General features: G+C 45.5%; 1 protein-coding gene across 3 annotated transcripts in view; it reads left to right on the top strand.

Moving 5' to 3' along the window:
- Window positions 1–1,970: 1,970 nt before the first annotated feature.
- The window catches only part of myo5b (myosin VB), a 31,661-nt gene continuing 11,733 nt past the window's right edge, over window positions 1,971–21,898 (top strand). The window contains exons 1-21 of one of the 3 annotated variants that reach the window (XM_026354540.1): window positions 1,971–2,113; window positions 12,186–12,296; window positions 12,380–12,551; window positions 13,025–13,169; window positions 13,663–13,819; window positions 14,192–14,335; window positions 14,423–14,504; window positions 14,696–14,803; window positions 15,236–15,345; window positions 15,422–15,687; window positions 16,079–16,160; window positions 16,236–16,376; window positions 16,595–16,717; window positions 17,349–17,432; window positions 18,921–19,055; window positions 19,135–19,232; window positions 19,694–19,780; window positions 20,105–20,216; window positions 20,612–20,823; window positions 21,164–21,320; window positions 21,556–21,795. In XM_026354540.1, the coding sequence (XP_026210325.1) occupies window positions 2,084–2,113; window positions 12,186–12,296; window positions 12,380–12,551; window positions 13,025–13,169; window positions 13,663–13,819; window positions 14,192–14,335; window positions 14,423–14,504; window positions 14,696–14,803; window positions 15,236–15,345; window positions 15,422–15,687; window positions 16,079–16,160; window positions 16,236–16,376; window positions 16,595–16,717; window positions 17,349–17,432; window positions 18,921–19,055; window positions 19,135–19,232; window positions 19,694–19,780; window positions 20,105–20,216; window positions 20,612–20,823; window positions 21,164–21,320; window positions 21,556–21,795 (2,796 nt within the window). In that variant the 5' untranslated portion in view covers window positions 1,971–2,083. Of the gene's footprint in view, window positions 2,114–2,855; window positions 3,288–12,185; window positions 12,297–12,379; window positions 12,552–13,024; window positions 13,170–13,662; window positions 13,820–14,191; window positions 14,336–14,422; window positions 14,505–14,695; window positions 14,804–15,235; window positions 15,346–15,421; window positions 15,688–16,078; window positions 16,161–16,235; window positions 16,377–16,594; window positions 16,718–17,348; window positions 17,433–18,920; window positions 19,056–19,134; window positions 19,233–19,693; window positions 19,781–20,104; window positions 20,217–20,611; window positions 20,824–21,163; window positions 21,321–21,555; window positions 21,796–21,898 lie in introns of those variants that run through there. The other 2 variants (XM_026354542.1, XM_026354541.1) reach the window with 2 other exon arrangements.

Raw genomic sequence — 21,898 nt, 5'->3', positions numbered from 1 at the left:
AGTCTTTTCTCCGTCCCACAGTCTGGACGTAGATCTGCAGAAACCTGTTCTGTCACTAATTCTGTGTAAACACTGGCCTCTAGTGGTCCAGCTGTTGTTTTGCCCTCCGTTTGGTCTCTCAGGCTACGTAATGCTAAGTGGAGCACGACATTTATCCTCCATCATTTAACTGTGTGGTAGATCTGACAGTTACACGGGACGGATGGCGTCTACGTGTTACGCTACAGTCCCACAATGCACTGCTCCCTGTTTGGTAAGAAATGACTGTGGCGCGACTCAAACAGCTGTTAGTGATGATTATTAGTTCATGAACTACTGGTCGTACAGGAAGTGATTTCAGACACAGACTTGTAGAGAGGGCGACCTGCAGACACAGCTCAAAGGTTTATCACTGTCTTCAGCAGCATTTGACCTGCTAATCATCAAACTACAGGAATCAGGTTCTTTTTACTCTTTAAATGAATAAATACATAAGATGAAGGACATGACACGGGCAGGTTTCCTGTGGCTCGTTGGGTAATCCGGTATTTACTGAGGGTGGGGGAGGAGATCAGCTGCTCTGCTCAGAGTCAGTTTTATTGTGAAATGAATCCTCAGATCCAGGAGGAGAGTTTGTGGACGTAACTGGACTCACTCAGTTTCAGTGAATCAGTCACACTCAGTGAGCTCAAGAACCAGCTACACCCACACGGTCCCAGGTAGAAGGAGAACATTTACCTTCTGAAGTATTTCAGCAGAGGAGCAGTGTGATGGCAGCTTCCTCTGTGTCACAGACACTGGACCTGATATACTGTATGTTCTGCTGACACTACATGTTAGATGTGTGGACTCCTACAGGAGTCACTGCTCAGTCTGTTGTGTGTCTGACACAGTCGGAGGTTTTCATGGAAAGTGTTGCACAACAGACACCTGCAGCGAGCATGACGACACAGCAACACACCTGGATACAGATCCACAGCAGCACACAGCTCCGTCTATCTGATTATTATGAATAAAAGTGGACGTGTTCCTTTAGTTTTACTCTGAGACCAGGGACAGAACCCCCCCGTTCCACCTGTGGGAACATTAGAATCTTTTCTGTGAAAATGGACGTGTGACAAACAGCAGGTGTAAAGAGAATAATCCAGGTACAATCCACAAAACAGGAACCTCATCAATCTACGGCCGTGTTCCCTCTAACAAAACTCTTTTAAAAACTCCGATTTACTGCAAAGTTAAAACAGTTTTAATGTTGAACCTGCAAAATGAACCTGTGTGTCAGAGTTAAACACGAATGTAGGACATGGAAACAGGGTGGAGCTGGATTTGGGCTCATTACCCACAGAGAGACTCCCAGATGATGGTTTGGTTTATTGTGTCATAAACCAGATCTTCATCTTCATCTTCATCTTCATCTTCATCCCAACATGCAGAGAATGACACGAACGATAAACAGAACCCGAAACAAACAGAGCGTGGAGCTTCTTCTTCTTCTGTCTGACAGTAATTTGAACTGTAACAGCTGGAAACTCATTTAGCAGTTAATCCTGAACACTGTGATATTAATAGTTTGGGTGTAACGTGCAACACACACACACACACACACACACACAGATAAGAAGGGTGTTTTCTCCTTTACACACAGTTTTTACAGTTATGAAGTCAATTATCAGTAATTATCCAAAAAGTACAAATGCAAGTCTCATGAAAACCCAGAAGACCACTAAGGTCTGCAGGGTCCATCCTCTGAGGAACATGAACCTACTCGTTGACGCTGACACATCTGATTGTGGACCGACAACATTCCCTCTGCTGCTGCTGCGAGCTGTGTTTCTAGGCTGATCTGTTGAGCTGCCTTCACAGCTCTGGCAGCAGGATAATGGCTGTTCTGGGTGGGCCGGCGTCGAGTCAGATCCATCAGCAGGTAAACAGCTCATACCTGCAGAAGGAGCGGTCTGGGAGTGGACTCATTACCTGATGTAAGAATAAGAGTTGTGCTCAGGCAGGTCTGGGACATGCAGCTTCCCACACTCGCTTCCAGATGATCTAAACGCTGCACACACCAAATCAGAGAGTACATGAGGATCCGTGGATTAACCTGAGGATGAGCAGCCAGTACTACCCCTACTCCAAGGTAAAGCTCATCTTATCACCTCTGAAACGCTGCGCTGTGGGTGGGGGCTCGGTGATCTGCGGGTGAAGGTTAACGTTCAAATATCTGTCAGCGTTACTCAACGTCTATGATAAGGTTCCTCAGAGACCTGGTTCCTCTGTCAAACAACTGCAGGTTCAGCTGAGACGTCAAATAGACTTTATTACAAACACAAGTCCTGCAGTAAACTGACTTAGTACTTTAATACTGTAGATTCTCTAAGAAATATTGTGTTTCATTTGTATAATACCTGTACTGCAGTAAAAGTACAGCCATGTGTTACTCTTCGTCATGTTAGTGTCTGAACAGTAGATGCTCTGTAGTGGTGACAGACAGACTCCTTATAATAATAATAATGATCAGTAATATTAAATAATATCAAAATAATCAGAAAAGATGAAATTCTAGTTGTTTCAAAATGTTTCATTAGTTTAATTCTGGTTCTGATCTGCTGCAGGTTTTAGTTTCTACTTTTAAATGAAAATTAAATATTAATGAACAGAATAATCAGTCTAATGAGACGTTGTCTTTTCATAAATGACAGTTTTATTCTTCTTCTTCATTATTTTATCCTAAAAAATAAATTAACACACAAATAAAAACTTAACAACACAGCGTTTCTGTTTCTATAGCAACATGACAAATAAAACATATTGTCATATTTAATATGACCTGTGTGATTCATCATTGAACCCTCCATCGGGCCCCGAGCCTCATGTTGACAACCAGTGCTCTGGGAATAGTCGTGCGCGCGCGTGTGCGTGTGCGCAGTAGAAACCTGGCTGGGATCCAGGAAGCCGCAGACTGGAGGACTCGAGCTGACAGGAAGTGTCGGACACTTTGGCTCCGTGGTTCGGTTCTTCTTCTGGTTCTGACTCGTTCTGCTCGAACCGGTTTCGTTGTGTGTCCGGACTCGAACGACTCGCTCCAGTTCTCCGGTTCTCTAATTGTCTCACCTGTACTCACCTGTCGGGGCCGTGACAGGAAGCTACACCGAGCGAAGGGACCGAAACTCCGCGGACACCTGCGGACCGAGGACGCTGAGCGGGTTTAGCGGCTCAAACTGGGTCATGACGAGGTTCTGATGGGAGCAGAGCGGCCGTAGTTAGTTCGGAAACCGAACCGGAAGATGTCCGTGAACGAGCTGTTCACCAAGGTGAGTTTCACTTCATTTACCTGGAAAAACCGACACACCGAGTCCCGCACAGTGGGTTCCGTGGACTCGGTGGGTTCCGTGGACTCGGTGGGTTCCGTGGACTCGGTGGGTTCCGTGGACTCGGTGGGTTCCGTGGACTCGGTGGGTTCCGTCCTTTCCCTCCTTTCCGTCCTTTACCCCCTGTGTTGAAGTCCTGCACTTGAAACTACCAAACTTTACTAGGCACGAACCAAACCTCGTGTTATTTCTCCCCACTTTAAGTGCTGTGTCACCTGTTCCTACAGGTTGAGTAGTGTGGTTGAGAAAGAAGCAGCCGGTGACCAGAAGCTGGAATAAACCGAATCTGTAGCGGTTTATGTGGTTGAACATGAGCCGAATGTGTCGTGAGGAGTGAGAGCTGTGCTCCTATCAACATGTGTGAAGTCGGTGAGGTCGAAGCGACACTTCGTTAGAAATACACCGATTTTTGAACGGAGTTCGGCGGCGCGCAGAGCGGACGGACAGGTGCACTAGCCGGAGTCCCAGATGACGCTCAGGAGGAGGAGGATCATTGCATAATTCTAACATGTCCCTGCTGAGATGGAAAAGATCAGCACAGTGTGTTTAGAGAATTATTGTTGTTACTGTTATAATAATAATAATAATAATAATAATAATAATGGATAGAATCAGATTCAGGACATTGGTCCACGGTCAGGTTGTGTTCTGGGTTGAGGATCACTTAGGTTGTTATTTACTGTATTTAAAGCAGTGACTGTGATCAGGAATCCGTCACAGTTCAGCTGCTGTAGTAACTTTATTGATTTAGAATCGACTGTTTCAGGTTCATCTTTGCTGAATCAAAGAGAAGATTCTTTATTTTATTTATTATCAGTTCGTGTGCAGAGAAACGGCTCAGATCAAATCTTCATGAGGAGCTGGAACCAGATTGTTGCTTCAGAAGTGACTCAGAATAGATGATGATGATGATGATGATCATTATGATCAGATCTGTTTAATTAATCAACCAATCACTGTAGCTCCTCGCTGCTCAGGGTCCAGCCCACTCCGAAAAATAAAAAAGTGTCTCATTATTCAGCAGGGTTACCTGTGCTGCAGGTGTGGAGTTTGAAAGAGGAGGCTGTTTACATGGGCTCTAAAGAACCATGCTCTCTGGGTGCATTGTGGGAAATGTAGTGTCCACTGTGGACTAAAGGTTGGGGTGTCTCCACCTCTGCTGCTCAGATGTCATCCTGTCAGTGTCCAACAAACAGGTAAATACAGGTGAAAACATGTGAGCAGACACGTCATCAGTCAGGTGCAGAATCAGAAAGAGACGTCACTAATTCTGGTCCAGCGTCAAACTGGTTCCAGGGACGGTGTTGTGTTCACTGACCTCCTGCTGCTTCGGATCGACCAGTAACAGCCACAGGTCACGGGTCTGTGTGCAGGTTCCTGAATCACACACAGAATCTGTGATCTGTTGATCAGGTCTGAAGCATTGGACAAAATAACAGAAACAGTTGAGTTCACATCAAGTCTTAAACGATGAATCCTCTGATGTGAAGTCACATCAGTAATGTTCCTGGAACGATGTTAAGATGGACAGGGGATAAAATCTGATGTTCAGACGTCGTCCTCTGAGTTTGAGACAGTTTTTATTTATTTTACAGTGGGTTTTGTTTGAGCTGCTTTGGGACGGACAGTCGATCGATCAGTCAGCTCTCATGATGTAATCTGTGAGCACAGGTTACTTAATTTATATGTATATATAATCTGTTTAATTTTATTCTCCTCCAGGCAGCAGATTAACTGACTCCTCACATCATGTCTGAGTATCTGTCTTCACATGTTCCTCTCTCTTATTGTCCAGAGGCTGGATAGTGTAGTGGGACGTACCTCTGTATAAAGAACCAGTCCGAGCCTCAGTGTTGACCCACTGAGCTGCCATCGACCCTCATGTGAAGTGTTTTTAAATCTGACGTCAAAGACCGTTTGAAAAGTGTTTTAATAATTCATTAAACAGAGAAACTGTCGCGACTTTTAGCTTGAAGAAAATTTTTTCTCTTTTGTTGACTGAATATTTGTGGTTGGTCGGACAGAACGAGACGTTTAAAGACGTCAGCTGAATAAACAAAGTAAATAACCATTAGGTTCAGATGAGGAAGTGAAGCAGCTGGTTTTGTTTCCGCCCCCGTTGATGCGGCATCTGGCAAAACTGTGACAACACAACGAGATGATGTCAGACTGTCTCTACTCTTTGTGTTGTCAGGATTGTGGTTCGACTGTGGACAAAAGAGCTGAGACAGACACACCTCGGTCTTTAAATAACATCTGTCCTCCAGAGGATCTTTACAGGACACGATCTGACGAACTCAGCCTGTGGATTTAAACACGTTGTTTTATTTACATCAGGTTTCTGCTTCGCTCACATAAGAGAGAGACGGGAGCACAAACAGCAGCTGTCCTCACAACATTAGGTGGGACACTCGTGCACAGAGCAGCGTTGTTTGACGAGTTTCCTCCTCGTTTTCAGATGAAACTAATTTTTCTGAATCAAACAAATCTCAACAATGATATAAAAGTTTAAAACGTCATTTCTTCTGAAGCCTGTTCACGTCTATTGTTACTTCTACCGTAATAAACGTGATGTTTTGTCACAGCTTTGATTCAGACAGCAGCTCTGTAATCCTCCTCCTGGACTCGGTAGTCCACATCATTAAGTAGGGCCACTTAAAGCCGCTCCACCTGCTGTGAGACTAAGTAATCCAGAGCTGGAGGGGGGAGGGGGGGCTGCTCCATCTGCTCCGTCTCAGCTGAGTCATGGATTCTTCAGTCGAGCTGTGCAGGTTCAGGTCCGCTCTGGGACTGTGTCGAGGACTTTAATAATCCGGAGGTCGTGGCTTTCTGTTTATTTTCGCTCCCTTCGATATATTTTTGTCTGTCTCAGAATGAGTCCTCACCACAGTCTGTCAGTGAGTGGTCTCTGTGGATCAGGGTTTCTGGTCTTTTTGTTTAGACTGTGTGGTCCAGTTGGAGAAGACGTCTGAGTCTGATGGAGAACTACACAAAGGCAGAGTGGAGCGTCTTACCTCACTAATGATCTGTGCATGAGATCAGACACACAATGATGAAGTTCTGATGTTCAGACTGGGACTCTGCTGAGGAGCTGAACCTGCAGGATTTCAAACTAGTGTTACGTGAGATTGTTCTGTCATCTGTGAATCCCTGGATCCTGGTGTGTTGGAGGCTGGTTTCAGGTCTCGCCGTTTGTGGGGGCTGCATGTGTTGGATAATTTTAGGGGGGATGAGTCACTGGTGATAATCTCTGAGTGTTTGTGGTCGTCACTGGATTAAAGTTCTGAACATGTGTGAATGTAGAAATCCATCCAGCGTCCTCGGGAACGATTGAACCTCCTGAGTTCCTCCAGTGAAGCTGGAACATCGTTTGATGGTTGATTTATTGTTTTGGTCATTTTCAAGCAGAAATCCCCAAAAATGATCTGGTTCTGTTTCCAGAGTGTCTGATTTGTTTTCTTTCTCACAGTGAAACTGAATTATTGTTTGATCCATATCATCAGACTCTAAGTTAAAAATGACGATGCCTTCAGGTGTCAGTCGAGTTCAGTAATGAAGTAGGTCCGACAGTTATTCTGACACTGACTCCACCAATAGTCACACATGGAGCACAAGGAGAGAATTTATCAAGGAGGGATTTGAAGAATTGTGTGTTTGTTCTTGTCCGTATGCAGGACTTGAACATCACAGTGTGGAAACAGTAGGTGGGTCAGTATGACTTTACTTTTAAATTCCCTGTTGCTGTTAACTGATGAGTTTAAAGAAGCAAGCGAGCAGCAGTGTGTTTGTGGACCTGCAGGAACCTCTGAGCAGTTCTGGCTCCAACAGTTTTTATTTGTATAAGAATGCAGATCAGATTTAGTTAAAGTGACAATGAAATCCGTCCACTGTCCATCTCAGACGTTCCCGTGTGAACTCTGGTGTTATGCAGGTGCATGTTTGAATCAGGATGTTTCAGCTCAGGTGTAATTACCTGTGCTATCTGTGACCTTTGCCTTCAGTTAAACCTGCCGCTGTCTTCAGATCAGTCGTGCGACACGCAGTGTTGCAGCTTCCTGTTGGACACACCCAGAGTTCACCCTCAGGCCGATGTCACTGTGCTGACTCAGACTGGGCGGAGACTCACCTGACGCTCGGCTCTGTGTGGAAACGTGAGACAGAAGAGTGTGAGACGCTCGGTTCTGTGAAACAGGTCTGAAAGCAGCTCGACTGATGATGCTTCAGCTGAGTGAAGCTACAACGGGCTGTAGCGGCAGGTTGATGTCTCAGCTGATGTAGTAATACAGAGGGAGAACGGCACCCTCACCTTTCACACTAAACCTGCAGAACAACTTGTGCTCTGCTGTTATTCAGGTTTCCCCCCCCCCCCCACCTGCTGCTGGATTCCACACTTTGTTCTGGAGCCTGTTTCTTCAGTCTCTGACATTTGATCCTCGGCTCTTTTCATTCTTTCATACATTACTGTTGGACTTTGTTGATTCTTTTCTCTAGATCCCCGCATTAGCTGAGACGCTCAACATGAAGCCCCCCCCGTAACATATCTCCTCCTTTAACCCGTCAGTCGTATGTTTAGTTTGTCTCTTCTCATTCAGACTATTACTGAGTGTATTTAAGTCACCGGCACCTTAAACCAGTGAATCAACTTCCTGCAGAAAAGTTTCGATAAGGTTTAGCGTTCTTTGTTCAACATGACATCATGTGGTGAGTTGCTGCATTGACCAATCACACACATGCACGTGCACATTCTTCATGGATTAGTTTGTAACCTGAACGCCGTCTTTCTCCTGTTCAAATCATCACATACTAACATGAAACTGCTGCTGCTGTGAAAACTTACTAATGTTTAAACACGTCCTGCAGTGCCCCCCTACCCTAACCATCATCCTGCCGGTGCTTGGCTGGTACCCACCAGTGCATCCCCCACCTCCTGCACTCTCTTAACATAGGTCAACTGTCTGTGTGAATGCAGCCTACATCATGTGTGCTGGTTGCCCCCTCCCCCACTGAAATGCAGTCCTGGGTGCAGGGGAGTTTGTGTGTAGTCATTTTTCCTGTGTCCTCATTACTGCCCCTGTTTCCTGCTGAGATGCTCCTCATGCAGACGACCCGCTGCTCAGCCATTGGACAGTTTGAGACAGCGTCCCAGATAAACAGACAGTTCAGGGCTGCTCTGATTGGCTGAACTGAATGTGCCGCTCTGATTGGCTGAACTGAACGTGAACGAACTAACATTTTGTCTGATTTCATTAGAATAACAGGAGCTTCTTTGAATAATCAGATCACAAATATTGTTTGTAATATATGTTTGACAAAATACAACAAAACTTTAACTAAAAGTCAGAATCACATTTTTAATTATTTAATTTTTCACAAATCAAAGGCAAAAAATCCAACATCAAAAAAAGATTCAAGAAAAACTGGTTCACTGAGTCAGATTTTACTCAAGTACATGTAAGAATTCAATCTCTAATCTAAAATGAATTTCCAGTTTGAGACAATGACCTGAATCATTTTGAACAGAACAAGCTGTTTAGAGACATGACAGGTATGAGTCAAAATCATTTTCTGACCTTTTATAGATTTTAATGGAGAATCTACAAACCTACTGTCAGAATAATTAATAATTACAATGGTTCCTGTTGATTCTGATTCTGATTCTGATTTAATGGTCGATTCTGTTTTTATGAAACTGCTTTGAACATAAAATCTAATTAAAAAGTTGGTCGATCACTTGGTTCCTCGTTGACAGATGATAAAGAGAGGTCAGATAGTTTGGTTTCAGCCTTTATGATGGTTCAGGGTTAAATATCTGTTAGAGCAGGAACATCTGTTGTTCCTCATTTTCCACTGGTGGAAAGACTCGACAAAGTGCAGCTCAGCTTTTCACTGAGGGTCAGAGCTGTGAGAGCGTTTTTATCAGTTTAATACATAAAACGGCAGCAGTGTGGATGATGCTGTTGTCTGAGATGGAGCTAGTGTTTCTGAGCCTGAAGGCAGCTTTCACTCAGTTTTCACCAGAGCGTGAAACACAGACTGAAGCATCTCCACGTTATTTAGGTGTTTGACTGCACACAGACCTGGATACACAAACATCCAACACCTCACACCTGTAGTGTGACGGGGAGAATCCACAGTCTCAGCATCTTTCAGGTCTGTGTACAAATGGAGTCTGTGTTTCAGCTCAGTGGGAGACTGAGAACCGGACTCTGTCTAATGTCGGATCATCGCTGACAGAGAAAAATAAAAATATGTAAATGCTCCGTTTGAATCGCTTCAGTTGATATTAGCCTGACACGCTCCAACAGATTTGTGTTTAATCACATTGTCACACCCACACTGAACCACGGACTGGAAGTGATTCTCTAGAAACACTGGTTTGTTCCTGGGAAAACTGGGAGTGGACTCGCTGTCCACCTTCCAACAGGTTCATCTGGCTCTGTGTTCAGGAAGTTAATCAGCAGCACAACAACATGGAGACATTCAAAGTATCAACAAGCACAGTAACTAGTACCCAGTACTAACCGGGTGAAGAATGAATCCACCAAGTACTACAGACATCACATCCTGACCAACACGACATCACTGAAGGCTTTGTAATATTTCACAGCCTCAGACACTTCTCTGGACTTAGATTCTCAGTAATGAACTGGGAAACAAACTGACCACCTGCCGTCAGCTGATCAGTCTCCCTCTGTGCTGTTCTGCTGTTTTCTGGTGGTGGTGGTGTAATGATGTGGGCCACAGTTTACTCTATGAGAACATGTCAACATGGAGCAGAGAATCTGAAAAGTTGAATTGATGCCATGAAGAACTGAGGTCAGAGCCAATGTTGGTGTGGTGTTCCTAATAAAGTGGCCACAGTCACAGTTTTGTCACAGCTCTCAGGTGTCTTAGCAGCTGGACAGACGTTTGCTTGTCTCAGTGTGTGTCTGTCGGAGTCAATGATTAGTGGTGTTTCCAGTTTTACCGTCTTCGTGTCCAAAGTCTCCTCGTTACGTCACCTTTCTCTTTGTTCATTAACAGCCCCAGTACCTGTCTGTGTGCTGAGCTGTCGCTTCGTCTCAGTGACGTTCTCACGTTGTGATTTTTAAAATCAGGCTAATTTTTATTAAATTATCACTAAAAGATCCAGAACACAAAAAAGAAAACCTCCTCTCTGCATTACATTTGAATGTCCCAGTGAAAACAGAAGTTTGGGATTCTCTGAGCTCAGTGTTGTTCAGTCTGAACTAAAGGAGGCTGGATCTGTGGGTGTGGGGGGGGGGGTGATTCTCGACACTCACACAGGGAAACTGTGTTTCTATGTAAATGACTTTCTGGGTTCTGATTTGCATTAAAGCTGCAGCTGGTGACATCATGTGGGAGTTGCAGCATCGTCTCCTCTGGACTCAGACGCTTGGTGTTAACTTCCTACCTTGTTGTTGGTAGAAGGACCTGATGGTTTCTGCAGCTCTGAGCTCCAGTCCCACTGTTTACTGCTACGTTTCACCTGATGCTGCGGTAAACTGGGAACAGTATGGTTATTGTTGTCTTAACTTAACCTGACTTAACTAAACTCAGACTTGAGCTCATCAGCTCCGCTCTGACTTCACACACATCCTGTAACAGCTCAGCTGCTCCTCTGAATGAGTTCTGCTGCTACACCAGTCCGAGGATTTTCATGATCCAATAATAGTTTCCTGAAGCCCAAGATCTCGTCTTGATGTTTCTTGGTGGCTACGAGTCCATTTCACACAGAGAAGTAAACTTTAGTGTTGCTGCTGCTGAACGACAGATTTCTCTCTGATTTATTCTGTGTTTTGGATTCAGGATCAGGGTGTGAAGTGGTTAAGTTCGATCAGCTGCTGGTCCTGTATGTGCAGAACAAACGGTGACGCTCAGCTGGTGTTTGGGCCCGTGTGGCTCCGGTTGGTCTTTGAGAGATGTTGAGATTGTTGTTCAGGGTTCAGGTCATGTTTCAGTCCCACAGTAGACCCTGTCTGTACAGGATTCAGCCGACGGATGAAGGAGCTCTGTGTTTGCTGTGTTACCTTCAGGTTCCAGTGTAAATCTGAGTGCTGCGGTGCAGGGGGAGGTTGTTACGTGGTTAAATCCTGTGTGCTGACTGTTTCTGTGATTACAGCAGCTGAAGAATTAATTTATATTGAGATTAGAACGAGAACTCCTCAGTCAGGAAGGTTTCGACGTGTCGTGTTTGAGCCACGTTTACAGTGCGTCCGTCCGTTCAGCAGCTTCGTTCACACAGATGTTGATCCTCTGACTGTTCCTCTGTACGGAGTTTGTAGTGAAACGTCTTCACAGTTGTGTTTAATCCTCCAGGTTTTACGTCTTCTTGTACCTTTGACCTTTTATCAAAGAACCAGACGTTTCCTAACACAGATGTTGGACTGTAGACCACTGTACTGACTTTTAATGCTCGTCCAACACTAGACGGACAGAAAACTACAGCTGTTGCAGGAAGCGGGGACTCTCACAAACTCAATGAAGAAAACTTCAGAACAATTCTCTCTGATCGCTGTGAGGAGAGTGAAGCAGGATCAGGTTCAGCTGGATCTGGATCAGTTCCTCTTTAATGTTGGGCTCACACTAACAACAACAGCTTTCCTCCTGGACCTGTGCTGAAGTGGAGCCCTCCACTCTGTAATCAGAACCTTTTCTCTCTGCTCTGTAATCAGGTTGATGGTTGGTTGGTTGATGAATGTGCACGGAAGCGTCCTGTTGGTTTCCTGTAGTTGAACTGTGGTTGAGGAGGTTTTGATGTTACTGTGCATTTACTGACTCTTCAGTAGAAACTGAATGATTCTGTTAGTTTTCTAATCGCAGACCTGACGTTTGTTTCAGTTTACTCGGGTTTGGATCCCGGACCCCGAAGATGTGTGGAAGGCTGCAGAGATCACCAGAGACTACAAAGAAGGGGAGACGGTTCTTCATCTCAAACTGGAGGATGAGACGGTATTTAAGTGGTTTCTTCATTTCTCTCTGTGCATCTTCACACAGCTCAGATATTCACTGTGCGTTTGTCTCGTCTGTCTCAGCCACTGGAGTATCCCGTCGGTCCGAAGAGCAACCCTCTCCCCTTCCTCCGTAACCCTGACATCCTGGTGGGGGAGAACGACCTCACTGCCCTCAGTTACCTGCACGAACCTGCCGTCCTGCACAACCTCAAAGTGCGCTTCATGGAGTCCAACCACATCTACACGTACTGTGGTCAGTAACTTATTCTGCTCCTTCAGGTTGATTAATAACTTTTTAAAATTATTTTTATCATCATATTGCTTCGTCTCCCTAATTCTTTCCTTCCTAACTATATTTTCATTTATTACGTTTGAAGTCTTTCTGGTCTTATTTAAGGATTTTCTTTCACGTGTATTATTATTGACTATTTATTACTGTTGATACTGTAGAGTCACGTGCTTCATGACCAGTGATGAGTGAAACCTGCTGCTTTTCTCAGGGTTAATAAAAACTTACTGATTTTTGTGTCCAGCACAAACATTATTTTCTCTGACCTGCAGCAGAAACTGTTTCTTTATTTCACTGTTTTTATTGGAGGATCTTCTGAAAGACGTTGCTAAGTGAAGCCTGCCGTGTAGAAGGTTGCAGATGTTACAGCAGTTGTCCTGCAAACTGTGCCTGAGGAGGAGGATCATTTATAGCTGCTGTTTGTGTCGTGTGTCCAGGGATCGTGCTCGTGGCCATCAACCCGTACGAGCAGCTGCACATCTATGGAGAGGAGGTCATCAACGCCTACAGTGGGCAGAACATGGGGGACATGGACCCTCATATATTTGCTGTGGCTGAGGAGGCGTACAAGCAGATGGCCAGGTCAGACCTGAGCATACAGCACTAACATAAAGATGGTTCATAATAGAAATGTCTCATTGAAGTGTTAAGACCTGTGCTTTTTGTTGGACTAGAGACAGAAAATAATCAAGCATTTCCCATAATGCAACTGAATAAGACTTTAGTTAGTAGACTACGGACTGTATGTTGGACATGTTCACAAGAACAAAACTAGTTGCTGTGAGTCTAAAAAGAAGAAATCTGTGCTGGAGTTTGGTTAATGTGGACACTCGTCTCTGTGCGACTGTAACATCTGACAGGGGAAAGTTAAAACATATAAATACATCTTACTGAAGCTCGTCTCTCCACTTCTTAATGTCATGATTTATATTTTTGGAATTTTTATCAGTAATGTGAAAAGCAGAGTATTTGTCTGGTTCAGTTCCACAATACTCGTAATGTAGTTCAGGTTTTCAGGAGGAAGATCCTCTCGCTGTTGTTGTGTCAGAACCTTCTTCTCTTGTTCGTTCTGCAGAGATGAGAGGAATCAGTCCATCATCGTGAGCGGAGAATCGGGAGCAGGGAAGACGGTTTCTGCGAAGTACGCCATGCGTTACTTTGCCACAGTGGGCGGCTCGAGTAACGACACTAACGTGGAGGAGAAGGTGATGGCGTCCAGCCCCATCATGGAGGTCAGTGGGCTGGTTTTTAATGCCCATTTTTCTAATTTAATCCAACACAGACTGGGAAGAGACTCAGGGAATTAAATCAGAAGTTTAATGAGGTTTTATTCTCCTTTCTATGTTTCACCTGATCCTCTTTGTCTCATTTCTTCTGCTGTTTTATCTCAGCAGCACGTTACTTTTAGTTTGTTCAATAAAAAAACACAAATGGATAATTTAAGTCATGTTCCTGTTACTGATCTTTGTTAAAACAGTATTCTCTGTAACAGATGGCTCTTACACAGCTTTCTAATGGTTTTTATTTGTCCTTGTTTCGAAACTTTAAATCATGAACACTTTCAACTTTAACTGTTTCCTGTTCTGTCCTGTTCCGTCCTCCAGGCCATTGGAAATGCTAAAACCACTCGGAATGACAACAGCAGTCGCTTTGGAAAGTACATTCAGATCGGTTTCAGCAGAAACTACCACATCATCGGAGCCAACATGAGAACGTATCTGCTGGAGAAGTCTCGGGTCGTGTTTCAGGTCCGTAGAATCTCATGGACGTGGGGAGATGCTCTGATTCAGCGTGTTTCATGTCTGCTTATTACATTTGTATTGTTTGTGTTCCAGGCTGAGGATGAGAGAAATTATCACGTCTTCTATCAGCTCTGTGCCTCGTCCAGTTTACCAGAGTTCAAAGACCTCGGCCTCAGTGAGTTCACCTGCTTTTTCTTAACTGTACTGTTCGTCTGCTTCTACCTCTGCTGCTGCTGTCGGTGTAGACGGCAACAGACAAGTAGAAGATAAAAACTTTCAGTCGGAGCAGACGGAGTCCTGTGTCTCTTCTCCCGACCTGGTCGTCACCTGTAGACTTTGACTTGTTCTCACGTTTGTCTCCTTCAGCCAGCGCAGAAGATTTCACCTACACGTCTTTGGGGGAGAACATTTTCATTGAGGGCGTGAATGATGCTGAGGACTTTAAAAAGACCAGAGAGGCCTTCACACTGCTGGGTAAGAAAGGGCCCCAGAGAGCGAGGGCCCCAGAGAGCGGGGGCCCCAGAGAGCGGGGGCCCCAGAGAGCGGGGGCCCCAGAGAGCGGGGGCCCCAGAGAGCGGGGGCCCCAGAGAGCACGTCACCATGAAGCTGTGACTGTCTCTGCTCTTTGTACAGCGACTTCCTTAATTTCCTTTAATTTACTGTCAGTGACCCACATTGAGAAGTGTGCGCTTCATTTAGGTGAAACCCTGACTCCACACACAGACCTGAGACCTGACCTGTGTGGTGTTTGGACCTGGTCTCACTCAGGACTGGCAGAGACCTCTAGTGTGTCTAGTTTCAGATTTACAAGTTGTGAACTAAGTGAAGTGGAGCTGCATTAATAAACGTGTGTGAGCTGAAGAAAAGGTGAAACCTGTGCTCAGTATGTGTGTCTGTGATGTGCAGGAATAAAGGAGAGCAGTCAGATCAACATTTTCAAAGTAATGGCCTCCATCCTTCATCTGGGGAATGTAGAGATCTGCAGTGAGAGAGACGGAGAGTCCTGTCACATCCCGGTACGTCAGCTGATCACGGCTCCCACTGGGAATCAAGTTAATGTTCGTTCTCTGAAGGAAGCTGTTTGTGTTGCAGAGGGACGACCCCCACCTCCAACACTTCTGCAAACTGCTGGGCGTGGAGCTGCAGCAGATGGAGAACTGGCTCTGTAACAGGAAGCTGGCCACCACCTCTGAGACATACGTGAAGAAAATGTCCAGCAAGGAGGCGACCAACGCCCGCGACGCTCTCGCCAAACACATCTACGCCCGCATGTTCGACTGGATCGTGGAGCACATCAACGTCGCCCTGCACACCTCCTCCAAACAGCACTCCTTCATCGGGGTTCTGGACATCTACGGGTACGAAGCACAAACTGTTTTAGCTTGTTCTCTGTAAATCATGCTCAGTACTTTAACGTGGTCGGATCTTTTGTTTCTGTCTAATCCAAAGAACAGATATTCTGGTATCAAAGTATCAAAGTACATGCACTTAAAATCTTTAACTCACTGCTTAAACTGAATTAATCAAACACGTAACATCCTGTAAAATAACCGTATCACAGCTGTAAACCAGAGGACTGACTACACTACACTCTGTAAGGTTCGGCTGAGTTAATACATTTCAGTTCTGTATCTGGATAAAGGGCAGCTGTGGTCCAAAGTGTCCATGAAGTGCTGTATGTCATGTTTGTGGCTGGACACGGACCCCCGAGGACGTGGTCTGATGAGTCTTCTCTGTGACTGTGTGCAGGTTTGAGACGTTCGAGGTGAACAGTTTCGAGCAGTTCTGCATCAACTACGCCAACGAGAAGCTTCAGCAGCAGTTCAACTCTGTGAGCTTCGGACCTCTCAGAACATTTTCACTGTAAAGGATTCAAACTAATGAACCTGTTGTCGTTGTTCCTCAGCACGTGTTTAAGCTGGAGCAGGAGGAGTACATGAAGGAGCAGATCCCCTGGACTCTGATAGACTTCTATGATAATCAGCCCTGTATCGACCTGATCGAGGCTCGCCTCGGCATTCTGGACCTGCTGGACGAGGAGTGTAAAGTAAGACTCATTATCATCCGGATTCTGCTGAGTTTCTGAAGCTGATCTGGATGTTTTGACTCTCACAGCTGATGATTTATTCATCTTCTCTCTGGTTCCCTTGAAGTTATTCTGATCATGTGGAGCAGCATTAGTCACAGCTCAGGTAGCCTGGATACAAGTTCAATTTACTCCTGCAGCTCTTATATAATCTGTTTGTTGTTGTTGTTGTGTTTCAGGTGCCGAAGGGAACCGATCAAAACTGGGCCCAGAAGCTCTACAAGCAGCACTCGAGCAGTGCTCACTTTCAGAAACCTCGCATGTCCAACACCTCCTTCATCGTCATCCACTTCGCTGATAAGGTGAGCGGGAGACGTTTGACTGCCTGGATCCTGTTTTATCAGGTCCAGGTCCAGTTTCTGTACTGGGTCTTCTCCAATCAGAAATCTGTTCTGTGTTTATGTAATGTTCTGATCCATGAAGTTCCAGAGAACACAGTGAGAATTCAGTGAGGACATTTGGACCCTGAAGACGGTTTTAACAGAACTGTAGTCCCGTCCTCAGGACGTCCTGATTTAACACAGAGACTCTGCAGTCAGAGAACTGAACCAGGGGACGGGTTCAGCCCGACTTTTACACAGAGACTCTGCAGTCAGAGAACTGAACCAGGGGACGTGTTCTGCCCGACTTTAACACAGAGACTCTGCAGTCAGAGAACTGAACCAGGGGACGGGTTCTGCCCGACTTTAACACAGAGACTCTGCAGTCAGAGAACTGAACCAGGGGACGGGTTCTGCCCGACTTTCACACCACTTCACATCTTTGTGTCTGAATGTTTTACAAGAGACTAAATCAGCAGTGTTCGATTCGGTTTGGATCAGGTGTTAAATAAAGGACGTGAATCTCTAAATGTGGGTTTAGCATGAAATGTTCTGTTCGTGTTTCCGGTCGAGCTCTAGAACAAAAAATGACTGACGAGTGTTGTGTGGACAGGTGCAGTATCAGTGTGAAGGATTCCTGGAGAAGAACAGAGACACAGTCTACGAGGAGCAGATCAACATCCTGAAGGCCAGTCAGGTAAGAGGCCCAGACAGACACAGACCCAGACCCAGACCCAGACCCAGCAGTCAGTGTCCACATGTGACTAATGTGTTTATGCGTTTATTCAACATAAACTAACTCTGGCTCTGTGTTTAACGATCCACTGACGTCAGCTGGGAGTTTAGGGAAACTGTAAGTTCTGATGCAGCAGCTGTGTTTGAATGGGAACATGGACCTGTTGTAGAATCTTTGACTTGTTTCTCTTCCATGGGGTGAACTAAAGAATCAGGTAACTTCCCCTTTGACTGACTGGAAACCTCATTAGACGTAGAGGACAGGACACCGCTGAGCACATCAGATGTTATCTGAGCTTCACTGGAACCAGGATTTAAGACTTCAAAGAGGAGTTCTGATCAAATCTGTGGAAGTAATTAAAAGGTTCATTTTCCAGAGCTGTGGAGGTGGAGACAGGTGGAGCAGGTCTCAGATTCAGACTTTACTGACCCCTCCTCTTTCCTACACCTTTGTCCACACAGAGGATCGTGTATAATCTAAAAACCTCTGAGGACCTCTTCAGGTAAAACACCTGCAGGTGGAACAGAGACGCAGACACATCTTACCTGTGTCCAGTCACCTTAACGTGTCGGAGCACAGTGTGAGTCGCTGTGAAGGTTACGGTTAGGGAGGTGGTACCGCAGGGGGTGGTACCGCAGGGGGTACGTGTGGTTCTGTTCTCTGGTAGGTGGTTCATTACACAGTGAGCTGGGGACGGCGGACTCTTCTTCTTCTCTTCCCTTCCTCTTCTCCTTCTCTTCCTCTTCTTCTCTTCTTTTTCTCTTCCTCTTCTTCTCTTCTTCTCTTCCTCTTCTCTTCCCTTCCTCTCCCTCTTCTCTCCCTCTTCTTCTTCTCCTCCTCCTCTTCTCTTCCTCCTCTTCTCTTCCTCTTCTCTTCCTCTTCTTCTTCCACCTCCTCCTCCTCTTCTCTTCCTCCTCTTCTCTTCCTCTTCTCTTCCTCCTCCTCTTCTCTTCCTCTTCCTCTTCTCTTCCTCCTCTTCTCTCCCTCTTCTTCTCTCCCTCTTCTTCTCTCCCTCTTCTTCTCTCCCTCCTCTTCTTCTCTTCCTCTTCTTCTCTCCCTCCTCTTCTTCTCTTCCTCTTCTTCTCTCCCTCCTCTTCTTCTCTTCCTCTTCCTCTTCTCTTCCTCTTCTTCTCTCCCTCTTCTTCTCTCCCTCTTCTTCTCTCCCTCTTCTCTTCTTCCTCCTCTCTCTGTATTCATGTCTCCAGTATTAGATCCTTGTTCCATAATGTTCACTGATATCCATCCAAACAGTGAGTGAAGACCGTGGTTCGACCTTCATCAGGAAACCACCAGGTCAAAGTCGGTCAGAGACAAATGACAAATGACTCCGGCAGAACATAGTCACCACTTCTCTGTTCCACGGTCACACAGCATGGAACAGGTATTATTGTGGTATTAATCAGTGTAGTATAGCGCTCTACAGCTGATCACTGCACGCTCTCTTCTCAGTTTCAGCTCGTAGCTGATCTGTTTACTGACAAAGACGACGCCCCCACCTCCAAGGTATCCAGGGTGAATGTCCGACCAGCAAAGGCTGTTCCCAAAACTCCCAACAAAGAGCACAGGAAGACGGTGGGACACCAGGTCAGCTCGCGGCTCGTCTGCAGAATGATCAGTGACGACGTCGGTGTTACTGCTGCTCATGTGTTTCTGTTTGCTCCAGTTCCGCAGCTCTCTGCAGCTTCTCATGGAGACCCTGAACGCCACCACGCCTCACTACGTCCGCTGCATCAAACCCAACGATTTCAAGGAGCCCTTCTCGTGAGTCAGCAGTTTTTCCTTTCTCTGTAGGACAGTTAGGGTTCTCTGCATGAAGCTAACGGATCAGGAAGTTAAAGGAATCGTCCTGCAAACCTGCTCCTCATTATAGTGAAAACTCACCTAAATAACTGTTTGTTAATAAAATAAACTGTTCACTAACTCACTACATGTGTAGAGAGAAAAGAGCAGGGCACAGCTGATCCATTGTTTGCTTCATATAAACAACACTGGGATGACGACCTGCTGACGAGGTCAGTTTCAGGGCTGATAAATTAAATGACATGACTCGGTCACATGTTTTAGTCAGAGTCTCAGCGGACAGAATCAGTCGCTCAGCTTTCACACGTCCTGATGCTGTGTGTGCGATGCCACAGAAGAGGATGAGGTAGGAAGAGATGTTCAAATGGAGCTGAAGAGAAACTGAAACTAGACAAAGATGATTTTTCTGTTTGCTGTTGTAGGTTTGACTCGAAACGGGCGGTGCAGCAGCTCAGAGCGTGTGGAGTCCTGGAGACGATCCGGATTAGTGCGGCTGGATATCCGTCCAGGTGAGTCCAGCTCTGATACTGACTCACAGATAACTTCCTTTCGGCGCCTGCAGTATTCAAATCCACAGATATGATTCAACTCATTTGGTTGTTTGGTCGCTGTGTTTCAGGTTCATGCTCAAACTCAAAGCAGCAGAGAGTCGGTTTTATTTTCACTTCAGCAGCAGCAGCAGCAGCTCTCTGAGCTATGATAATTAACATAAAATCTAATTACCTGAGTCTATGTGTGACACATAAACAGCACAAAACCACCATCAGCCATGTTTTCTATGTTAAATAATGTCACTCATATAAAATCTTAACTAACTTCTTACCTGTTTCCAGGTGGACCTACCCAGACTTCTTCAGCAGGTATCGAGTGTTGATGAAGAAATCAGACATGACGTCTGCAGACAAGAAGCTGGTGTGTAAAAACCTGCTGGAGACTCTGATTAAGGTGAGAGAGGACGTGATCTCCTGAGATCTGTGACTCAGTGATGATGAGCTGTAAAAGCTGAAAAAGACTCAAACTCCGCAGCTCAATGACAACAAACAGTCAGAGAGGACACGCTGAACCCATGAAGGTCGGCAAGAAGTGATGAGAACACACGATACTAAATGTATCCATGATCCACAAACATCTAATGACATTTAAACTTGTAATATCGTAACTTTTATGAGACATTTGAATACAGTTTGTTAATCACAGTTCTCAATTTGAGTGTGTGCTGTGATATCGTTTTATATTTTAGTTCCAGGTTCTTTTCTTGACTTGTTTTATACCAGTTGTCCTAATTTAACAGTTCTTAGTCAGCACTGATCAATTTGATCCCAAAATCTCGTGACTCTCAGGAGCCGGACATGTTCCAGTTTGGAAAGACCAAGATCTTCTTCCGAGCGGGTCAGGTGGCGTACCTGGAGAAGCTCCGGGCTGATAAGTTCCGTGCAGCATGCATCAAGATCCAGAAGACGGTTCGAGGTTGGCTGCAGAGAATTCGATACAGAAAGATCCGCAAGTCTGCCATCACTCTGCAGAGATACGGCCGAGGATACCTGGCCCGCAGGTGTGTTTGTATTTCTACTTAAATGCTGCAGCTTTTATCACATGATAAAAATAAACTAATACAAAGCAAATCATTTATTTTAGTGCAGTGAAAAATATAAAGATGTGACCGTGTCTATGCTCTAATACGTTGACATGTACTGAAACAAAGAATCTCTTCACCCAGTGACTGCATGATTAAAGATCCCAAATTTATTTTGAGAAATAGTCAAACAGACTTGGAAAGGGTTTGAAGATACTCTCCATCAGCTAAAGGCACAGAAACGTCTCTGTGGAGTGTTTGGATTCGTGTAGGTGTTTGTTCAGATCCTGTTCTGAGCTCGACCATTTCCTTTCTTCAGATACGCTGACTTCCTGCGTCTGTCTCGAGCCGCCCTCATCTGCCAGAAACAGTGTCGTATGGTGAGAGAGCGACGGGCCTATCTCAGAGTGAGACAGGCTGTCGTCACCATCCAGGCCTACACCAGGGGGATGTACACCCGCAGGATTTACCTGGAGGTATGAAGACAGTCCGGGTTTAGGTCTGACTGACTTTTCTGTCTCTCCGTCCCTGCACAGATCAGATCTGTGAGGTCAGACTCAGTCTGAGGTTCACTTTGTGTCGTTGACGTGAAAAGTGAATTGGAGACAAAGTGTTTCCAATTTAAGGTGGAATGTGATCAGCTGGTCTCTGAATGCCTCCTGTGTTCTGTGTTTTCCTGTAACTGACTCTGTGTAAACTCTCTCTCTGCAGTTCCTGCTGCATCACAAGGCCATGATCATCCAGAAGACCGTCCGCGGCTGGCTGCAGAGGAGGAAGTTCAGACGAGCACGGGATGCCGCCATCATCATCCAGTGCGCGTACAGACGCATGCATGCAAAACGGCAGCTCAAACATCTGAAGATTGAAGCTCGGTCTGCAGAACACCTGAAGAAACTGAACACGGGCATGGAGAACAAGATCGTGCAGCTGCAGAGGAAGATGGATGATCAGGTACAGATATACACCGTGAATTCCTGGGACTGTACTGTACTGCTGACCACTGAACAGCTAGATACAGCTACCACTGACATTACCACTGTCCTGCTTGTTTCAC

This window comes from Anabas testudineus, chromosome 12, assembly GCF_900324465.2.
Source record: "Anabas testudineus chromosome 12, fAnaTes1.2, whole genome shotgun sequence".
NCBI lineage: Eukaryota > Metazoa > Chordata > Actinopteri > Anabantiformes > Anabantidae > Anabas > Anabas testudineus.
Note: the sequence above shows the minus strand (reverse complement) of the source record. Positions and strands in the feature narration are given on the sequence as shown.